Here is a 10,177-nt window from a genome sequence, read left to right on the forward strand (position 1 = left end):
GCACTTAAATCATGTGGAGGTATATCATAATTTATATATATATATATATATATATTATCGATGATTACTCTTTTAAGGGAAGTGTGGGCAGACTCTTGGAAGCCAGAAGATGAAACTTTTATGGGAATTCAAGCATTTCAAGACCAAGGTGGAGAAAGAAACCGAAAGGTGCATGAATGCGGGTGCTAGTAAAGAGCTTTGGGTGGCAGTTATAAACTCGGCTTGTTTTCTTGTGAACAGGTCAGATTCGGCGGCATTGAGAGAGTCAGAGAACCCATAAAAGTGAGATCAATAAAATACGAAGAGAATTATAGGCATTCCCTCAAGACTGAACTTTACGATTACCTAAACCACAGGTACTTAATTTGGTAAAAAGTGTATTTGTCTACTCTGGACTTGAACCATCCAAGAGTTCAAAACCAAACAAGAGACAGAATCTCAACATCTAGAGTTTTTGGGCAGTTCAAGAATGATAGAACCACTGCCAGGAACATGAAATGCAATCAAAAACCCTATCCGAGACTGTTTGATTGTATCTGAAACCCCATCTAATATACAACATAATCCCCCGCAACCCTGTCATCTTTATATGTCTGCTGCAAGGAAGTTCCCAGATAGTGATACCTGCATAAAGAGACAAGTTGTATATAATGCTTGTTTCTCAATTGTTAAATACATCCCTAAAATTGAGAGGGGAGGGGGCTTATGAATTTCTTGGAGTACCTTTTCGCCCAGTTTGAATGGCGGAAGACCCTTGTAAGGGCATGTACTGCACCGAAAAGCATCCCCTAGTCCACACTGCAGGTTGCAGAAAACTTTCAGAATATTGTAACATTTATGAAAGAAAAGTGATTGAGATATGTTCAAGCAGCAAGCAATTGAATGCATTACAAAGTAGATAACTTTGACATTTCTTTAGCTCCTAAGATCTACTGAGAGTACATTTTGATCTTTGACCATCGTGTACTTTTATAGGACAACAATTACATAAGCAACACTACTTTTAACCCTTAGCTCGGAAACACACTACCACAAGTCTATAACCATTTTTTTAATAAGTGAAAAACCAATAAAACCGACTACAAATAAAAAACAATTCCAATATGATCAGTATCTAAAATTTCACCTCTGATCATCCTGGACTTTTAACATACCTAAAAGCAACACCACCATAACCTTTTATGACAGCATACGGTAGGCCTGTTCATCCGGGCCGGCCCGGTCCAGAAACTAACCGGGTTCCGGTTACGGGTTCCAGGCCGGTACCCGCATAGAAAAAACCGGGTACACCCGGTACAATTACAACCCGGTCCCCGGGTTTTTTATGGTTTTGATTTAAAATGCATATTATATCCAATGAATCATCCATTTTATGATTTTTTTTTTTTTTTACGCTCTTCTCCATGTGGCTTTTTTTTTTGTGGTTAAGGAACATCTAAGCTTTGATTTAAAAAATTAAATAAATAGAGTTTGAATGCAACATCAATATTTTTTTCATGAAAACTTATTCATAACATGTAGGTTTTGATTTAAATTTTTTTTTTTAAAAAAGGTGCAAACCGGAACCCGAGTTTCGGGTTTTTAAAAACTGGCCCGGTTTGACCCAGTCTGGGTTCCAGCTTGGTTTTGAAACCAATGTTCCTGTTCGGGTATACCCGGATCCCCGGGCTGGAACCCGGATGAACAGTACTAAGCATACCGGCTACATGTATGGGTAATGCCACTTCAATCATTCCAAAAAAGTTGAAAGAAAAATCAACATATGTAGCCAAAAAAGTTACTCCATTCAGCAAATAATACTCATAAGAAACAATATAAGACATACACTGCCACAAGCTGATTGAGGATTATTGATCTGCTCCACAGTCGGTTCTATCTGTACTTTTTCCTCTATTTCAGCCCTCCCACACGTGCAGTTTTTGCAAGCTTTCCTCGTGCTTCCAACTTCACAATCATCAACTGCACAAGCATATTGTTGCATAACATATGAAAATACAAAGTTCAGAGAAAAAAGAGAGGACAAGAGGCAGCAGGACTCCCAAAAATAAACAAGATAATTGTTTAAGTTGTATTTGTCTAATCCAGTTTTTTTTAATCCTTTTTTTTTTTTTAATACATAACTCCAGTTTTTATCTTACCCAGTGGTATTTGTGGTTTCTTCAAGTCTTCTTCACTTAATAGGCTATCTTCATCTATCAGGTCCAAATCATCATCGATCTGGACTTTAGGTGAACTTTGTGTGGCCTTCTTGATGGCAAATGAGGAACCAATCTTCCACGAAGGCTTCTTAGCCTTGACCTGGGCAAAGAGGACACCAAAATTCAACTGACTAGCAAAACAGGCATTGCAGACATAAACCTTCCTATTTAGGTTACTCTTCACACCCAAAAAATCATAGCAAGCCTCTAAATCAAGGAGGAAGCATGAGAAAGTACCATTGATTTTTCTTCAAGAAATTCTACTTCTAAGAACCCCACCAAAAGTAACTTGCGCTGAAGAGTAGAGGTTGTCTGCAAGAAAACCCTAGTGAGTCTCACTGCAAAATAATTTCATGCAGTCATAAAACTCCAAAAAAATTACCTTGTCTATTTCACCTGTCACAGACTGAGAAGTGCCATGAATTAAGATTGAGCCAGCAGGCTTCAACACTCTAGAGACTTCCTCAAACAACCGATCGCTGGGAAATTCGGCTGATCCACAGATACAAATAACATAATCTAGAGAGGAAGTCTCCATAGGTAGCTGATCTATTGCAAGTCAAGACCAAAATTTGAAGTCAGTCGTGAACAGAATATTTATATAAGAACATACGTAAGACAATATAATCAACAGATTTCTGCATGAAAAAGCTGCTAGAATACGGAAATCATGATTCTGCTTCATATAAGAGCTTGTCAAACCAAATATGAACAGTCATAATCCAATAAAAGATCACAAAGATTTTCCCATAAAAAGAAACACAAAAAAAGGATGGGTAGTACTACTATGCCGCCCAAGTTTGACCACTGGCTGTGCCCCTAGTGCAAATTGCACTTTGTTTTTTGATTTTTCTTTCAAATATTTTTTAAACATCTTTACATATTTTTAAAAAATAAAAAAAAAATCAATACATTAATTATTACTTCCTTAATCATTAAGTAAAAAAAATTAAAAAAATAAAATAAAATACATGAGCGCTCAAATTGAGGAGGCAAACCTAGGCGGGGCATAATATCATTTTCCAAAAAGAATATAAATGATAACTGACATCCAACAATTTTTATACTTGAGTTAAAATAGAGAAATAAGTTGTGTACCGATGCTACAGACAAGTAACAGGCAACGAGAAAAAAAAAATCACACGACACAAGGTCTACGTGGTTCGACAACGTATCTATGTCCATGGAACTGTAGAGGATTTTATTCAGAAGAAAGTAGGAACATTGTGGAACCATACAATGTCTCTCCCTCACTCTCTCTCTCTCTCTCTCTCTGGGGTTGTCTCTCTTTGTTTCTGCAGTTCAACTCTACTCATAATATCTCTAAAAAAACATATATAACACATATATATGGGCAAGTGGCAAAAACCCTAGAAAAACAAATTATGGGTTCTTCACTTGAGCAACTCTCTACCCGCTTTGCTCGAGCGACCTATCGCGTGACTGTCAAGTAAACTTTCTATCTAGCATTTTCTTAACTCACAAATCAAGGTCCACAAACACAACAATCTCCCACTTGGAGACTGATTTAACCACAATCGTCAACCACTATCTCCATCACAAGCCCTTCACACTTTGCAACTCACAACTCCTGTCTTCAAGCCAGAAGACCATCTGAAGTCGTGCATGATTTCAATTCCTCAAGCATAGTTCCCTCGATTAACACATTTGCAGGATAACTCACAACTCCCACTATACTAGGAATACCTGGTCTTGTATTGACCTTGGCACACATCAAAGAACCTATAGCTAAAGCCCCCTCCTCTGATTTGGATGACTCATCCCACCTCCTATTGCCATCTTGTTTAGTCTTCAGCCAATGTGCCCATCTTCTATGTAGTACCTGCTTCCTTTGGAAGTCCAATCAACTTATTGGCAGTTGACTCCCACTTGCTCAAATTCCCATCTCGCAAGATTTTATCGTAATTTCACCTTCACCAAAAGGATAGGGTTTAAGGTGAGTGAATACCACTATGAAGGTCCGATCATCCTGGAAGCCCTGCGAGCAGCAATTGTAGGTGTAGACGACCTTGGATCACCATACGCGCTCTCCCCATCTCTCAAACCTTTGCTTTGTGGTCTTAGGAAATTTAACCAACCTTACAGATTTAAATTCGTAAGGAACTACAAAACTAACCCCCTTTTGCTTCCCCAACCTCACATTCAAAAGTGTCTTCCCCTTCTGATTCATGTGACCAAGCATGATGTGCTGCAACTCTATATTATTCTTTACTTCTATGACAACAATCACATCACTCGGTCCAAATGTCATATATAGAGTATCTGTTCTCTAACCATATGTGATACCCCATATGATAAGGAAGAAGATAAGTGGCATATGAGATCTCAAATTGCTTGAGAATGAGAAATTATTGTTCTTTATAATGTTTCAATAGGACTCCAATTGTATCATTGACTAGTCCTTTTGGAGTATAGACCATGTGATTTAGGTCTTCTATTGAGGCGTTACAAATGATATCAGAGTCTATCCGAACAAAAAAAGTGAGATTTGAGTCGTGCCAGCTAAGATGGACTAGCTCAATGAGGATATCAGGAATTTAATGGGGAGAGATTGTGATACTCCGTATGATAAAGATAATTATAGATTGTGTATGAAATCTCACATTGTTTGGGAATGAAAAATTATTGCTATTGGTCTTCCAATAGGCCTCCAATTGTATCACTGACTAGTCATTTTGGAGTATAAACTATGGGTGTAAATCAAGCCGGTTTGGTGAAATTTTTGGTCCATCATTTTTCTTGGACTGAACATTCATAGGGACTGGACCAGACAAGTAGCTATTGATCCAGCCTAATTATTTCACTATTTCTTTCATCTTTTTTTTTTTTCAAATAAATTAATAAAAATATTATTTAAATTACTAAATTAAAATTAAGTAAATTATTAATGTAAATTATGTAACTAACTCGTTAAAAAAATATTTTAATATAATTATATTTCTGATGTTGATAGTTACTACTTACCAACTTAGACTTTACTCTTTAGTATGCATAATTATTTTTTATAGATATAGTATGCATAATTTTTAATAATGTCATACATTTTATATATGGTTAATGAACATCAAATAATTTTCATTGTACGTAGATTATTCATGTTTGCTTGCAACTTAGACATTAAAAAACAATTACCTAATTATTTTAATTAAGTGTAAATAGTAGAGTATGTATGAATTTATGATGTATTAACTATTTACATATAATGACATAAATTATCACATGATTTATGATTTATTATTAATTATAGCATATATAATTTTATATAGTCAATGATAATAAATTAGATGAAAATTACATCAACTTATATAATTACTATATAAAAAGAATATATTAAATAATTAAAAATATTTTAAAAAAATATATATAGGGGTTCGGTCTGATTTGATTCGGTCCAAAATTTGTAGACCCCGGGACCAGACCGAATTTCATCGGTCCACATATTTTGAGACCGAGACCAACCAATCCAAAATTCGGTCTGGTCAGGTCGGTTTTGCCGGTCCGAACCAAATTATTTACAACCTTAGTATAGATCATGTAGTTTTGGCCTTCCATTGGGGTATTACACCACAAGCCAAGATCATCGATCCTTTTGTGACCTTCCATGTACCTCTCGAAAAGACTCCGGAATGATTGTTATCGCCAACCTGTCCCAAAGAGATAAGGTTTTCTTCAACTTGGGAGTATGTCTAACTTTTTGCAAAGTCCACAAATTCCTATTTGAGAGTATGATGCGCATATCTTTCACTCCCACTACATCCAATACTTCTCCATCAGCCATGTGCACCTTACCAAAATTACCAACAACATAGTTCTACATAATTTCTCGGTGTAAAGTGGTATGGAACGAAACCCCTGAATCAAACACCCAATCGTCAAGCAGACTGCGAACTACAAGAAATAGAGCATCTTTTATTTCCTCAGTCATCACATTCACAGCATCATCCTCAGTCTTCTTTGGATTCTGGTAGTCTCTTTCGATGAGGCCCAGCTGGTCACAATTCCAGCAAGTGATCTACTGCCCAGATCTTAACTTGTTCTTATCTCTATTTCTGGACTTTGACCTTTCATAACTACTGCCATAAGTGTCGTTCAAGGCAGAACCTGAACTCGAGATCTCTCCAAAATCTCTTCTTTGTACTTCCTCAGTAGGAATCAAATCTCGGATGTCTTTGTATTTCAACTTCATCTTACATGCAAAAATGCTCATAGTCATTGTCATGGTCTTCCCAACTATTTGACAATGACGCCAACAAGATCAATGCCCGAGTCTCATCATCTAACTTAATTTCGACAAATGACAATTAGTTTGTAATAGCGTTAAACTCATTAGATGTTGGGCAACAAACATACTTTCTGCAATCTTGAGGTTCAACAGTTTCTTCATCAGATGTACCTTGTTATTTGCCGACAGATTTTCATATATACCAAGCAAAGTTGCCATGTGATCCGCCATGGTCTTCTCCTTGATAACGTTATAACCCCTAGGATCTGTCGATCTAACAAGTTCCAATCATCATCCTCCATGTTATTTGGCTTCTTTTCCAACAGAGAATGATGGAGCCTCTTCCCATTGAAATAATCATCAATCTGCATCCTCCAATACCTGAAGTATGTGACATCAAACTTCTCGATTCCAACCTTCACTTCGTCTCCTACCACCATTCTCCCTTCGGACCCGAACCCTGGATCTTGATACCAGTTGTCGTGAAATGATGCTATAGACAAGTAACAAGCAACGAGAAAAAATAAACAATCACACGACACGAGGTTTCCAAGGTTTGGCAACGTGCCTACGACCACAAAGCTGCAGAGGATTTTATTCAGAAAAAGGTAGGAACATTGTGGCACAATACAATGTCTCACCCTGTCACTCTCTCTCTCTCTCTGTTGGAAAAATCTTCTTGCAAGCGAGTTCGCACACCAAGCCACGCACCAATGTTGACATGTAATGCACTTGTTTAATGAAACGGTGCAAATTGAAGACAAAAATGATTTTTGTGAGACAGAGGACATTCTTCTTCTCTCAAAACTTTTCTTCTTTTATTTTTCTTTTCAATAAAAAAAGTTATGTCGGCGTTGGTACGCAGTTTGGTGCTCCAAACCACTTGTACCTATCAAGGCTCTTCTTTGTTTGTCATTCAACTCACCTCAAGATACCTCTAAAAAACATACATAACACATATATATAGGCAAACGATAGAAACCCTAGAAAAACAGATTTTGGGCTATTTGCTCTAGCGACCTGTTGAGTAAGTCTCAAGCAAATTCTTTGCCTGAATTTTGCTCGAACGACCTATTGCGCGACTATCGAGTGAATTTTCTGTCTAGCGCTACACAAAAAAAATCAACTATAAAATCAAACTCTATCTTCAAAATCAGTCATGTACAATGCAGTATTGCATTCATGAGTTAAAGGCATATATTCTTCTTTGTGGATAAATAGAAGAGTCAGGAGATGTACTCAAAGAAGACGCTTGAGTGATAATTTGAGGATCACGGCATTGTTCAGCCCCTATAATACCAAGCTCAGCAAATGCAGTATAACTAGCAGTGATTGACAAGCGTGCATCATCCGTAAATGCGAGCATACAACCTTGCATTGTGGTGTTATCCTGCAAAAGATGATTTCAGATGTAAAAAAATGTGAACAGCTGCTCAATGGACTTTCAATCTTTATTCACCAGTCAAATAACATAACGCATACTTCACGCAAGACTTTGAGGGAACAGCCTGATGCCTAACACATTCAGACCCCATAATAATGACCAAACAACAAAAACAAAAAAATAAAATCGATAGCCTAATACACCAACTGCCACAGATACACCTAAAAGTTTTGTCACAAAGCAGTCTAGAGCCTCGGGCACCAAGTGCTAAAATATTCTCTCTCAACGTGCTAATTCTAGAAAACCTTTATTCGTCAATACATTACGCAGGTTTAATCCATCCATCCACCGATTCCTAGACAAGGCTAGAATATTTAATATTTATTTTCATTTTAACTCTCTTGCTAAGGTTTCTGGGCAACCAAAACTCGGTTTAGCGAAACCAACATAAGAAAACAAAAAGGTCACAGATGAAGAAGAAGACATCGAGAAATATAGCAATAAAATAAAAAGTTAAAAGGCAATGAGAGAAATGCGTTTGGATCTGATAACAGTACGGTAAGAAGAAGAAGAAATCAGAAGGAAAAGAAACGGGACTCACCATGCGATCACAAGTAGGAGCTAACGAAAATTAGAAACCCTAAAGAAGCGAAAACCCTTTGGCTACTTTCTCGATTCCTCTAAAAATTTCCGCGTGATTTTGCGTAGAGCTGTCAATAGCGAATCACAGAGCGGGGTGGTTGGGTGGAGAGAGTGCGGTGCGTTTGTTTCTCTTTTAAATTAGAATGTGGACGGCGGATTACGTGTCTTACTCGTTTGAATGATTACTTCTTTTCAATTCATCATTATAATTTTTTTAAATTTCAACACAAAATATAATAAATAATTTAACTTTTTTAAATTTTAAAATAATAATATTATTAAAAAGTAATATTCTAACAATATTTTATTATCTCAACTCAACTCACTTCAACATCCAAACACAATCTTAATTTGTGTTTGGTTAAATCACTTTCAATGGATCCTTCTTTCTATGTTTTAAAATATATTATCTAAATTTATTTTTTTTATTTTACATATTAGTTTTTACAATTTATAATACATCAATTTATCTATTTTTTTCATATTATTTAAATATTATATTTTTTAATCTTTTTTATTCATTTCAAATATTTTCTCTAACTATCAATGATAGTATCATATATTTTAATATTTGCAATATCTCCTCATATACAATGTTATATAATTATGTTCTATTTTAAATTAATCTAAATTTATAAGATAAATCAAAATATAAATCAATTAAAAAAATGTTATATAATGAAAATATTCTCAAGATATATTATGAGAATATATATTTTTAATAATTGTAAATGAATATTCTTAATAAAATTGAGTCACTAATTTAAAATAAAAACTGAATCAAAATCTGGCAAATAACTTTTCTTTAATTTATGTCAAACCTCTTGTACAAATTTATGAACATTGAAGCTTAAATATGAACATAGAAGATAGGAGGGTCAGACAGGAAATCAGGAGGTTGATAGAGGCATTCAGAAGGAAAGAGAAATTAATTAAAAATGTTTATTATGTGAACAAAGTCCTCTACATCTAGCGGTTTCCTGTAAATGAATGTAAAAGTCTCTTTAAAATATAAGATCCAATAGAGGGCATTTTTTAGAGCATTTCTTTATATTTTAAAAAAATATGTATCATAGAGGATTTATTGGGAGTGCTCTTAGTGAGGTATTTTTAAGTATTATGTAATTAGTAATAAAAAAGTAATAATAAAATATTAAATAATAGTAAAAAGTATGTGAAAAATAAAAATAAAATAATGAATATTAGTGAGATATTTAGGATGACTGTTGTCGCCACTGGAAAAGGCCAAATCAGATGATGATGTTGGGCTCAATGCGTGGGGGTTGTGGGAGGTATTTGGGGTCAATATAGAATATTTCAGATATTTTTAGAATATATTACTGTTATTCATTATTTTATTATTACTTTTACATACTTTTCATTATTATTCAATATTTTATTATTACTTTATCATTATTATTCACATAATATCTGAAAATATCTCACTACCCAAACACAACTAGGAGCGGAACGAGCTTGGGGGGCTTGGCCCTCCAAAATTTTCAAAAATTGATGAAATTTAAATTTTGAAAAGTATTTTTATAAAATAAACTATATAAAAATTAGTATTTACCCTCCAAACCTTTTTTTTTTTTTTTTTGGTAACTTGGCCGCCAAACCAGATTTTCTAGTTCCACCCCTAAATGCAACTAAGCCTAGTCAACAAACTACGTATTTGTAAAAGTCTATTGATAAATTTTGTAGATTTTG

At 35.0% G+C, this 10,177-nt stretch overlaps 1 protein-coding gene across 1 annotated transcript; it reads right to left on the reverse strand.

Moving 5' to 3' along the window:
• Nucleotides 1–292: 292 nt before the first annotated feature.
• LOC109003257 (anamorsin homolog) lies at nt 293–8,577 on the reverse strand. Its single transcript, XM_018981332.2, has 8 exons — nt 8,427–8,577; nt 7,681–7,831; nt 2,581–2,747; nt 2,436–2,510; nt 2,139–2,298; nt 1,826–1,959; nt 724–798; nt 293–624 (listed from the first exon to the last, which is right to left on the reverse strand). The coding sequence occupies exons 1-8, from the start codon at nt 8,427–8,429 to the stop codon at nt 586–588; spliced, it is 804 nt and encodes a 267-aa protein (XP_018836877.2). The 5' UTR covers nt 8,430–8,577; the 3' UTR covers nt 293–585.
• Between the last annotated feature and the right edge of the window lie 1,600 nt (nt 8,578–10,177).

This window comes from Juglans regia, chromosome 8, assembly GCF_001411555.2.
Source record: "Juglans regia cultivar Chandler chromosome 8, Walnut 2.0, whole genome shotgun sequence".
In the NCBI taxonomy this organism is placed as follows: Eukaryota; Viridiplantae; Streptophyta; class Magnoliopsida; order Fagales; family Juglandaceae; genus Juglans; species Juglans regia.

Coding starts and splice junctions, on each gene's coding strand:
- LOC109003257 (XM_018981332.2), bottom strand. Junction 2,748..7,680: donor CACTCAAGCGTCTTCTTTGA/GTACATCTCCTG, acceptor GACTTGCAATAG/ATCAGCTACCTATGGAGACT. Junction 2,299..2,435: donor TTCTTGAAGAAAAATCAATG/GTACTTTCTCAT, acceptor CTCTTTGCCCAG/GTCAAGGCTAAGAAGCCTTC.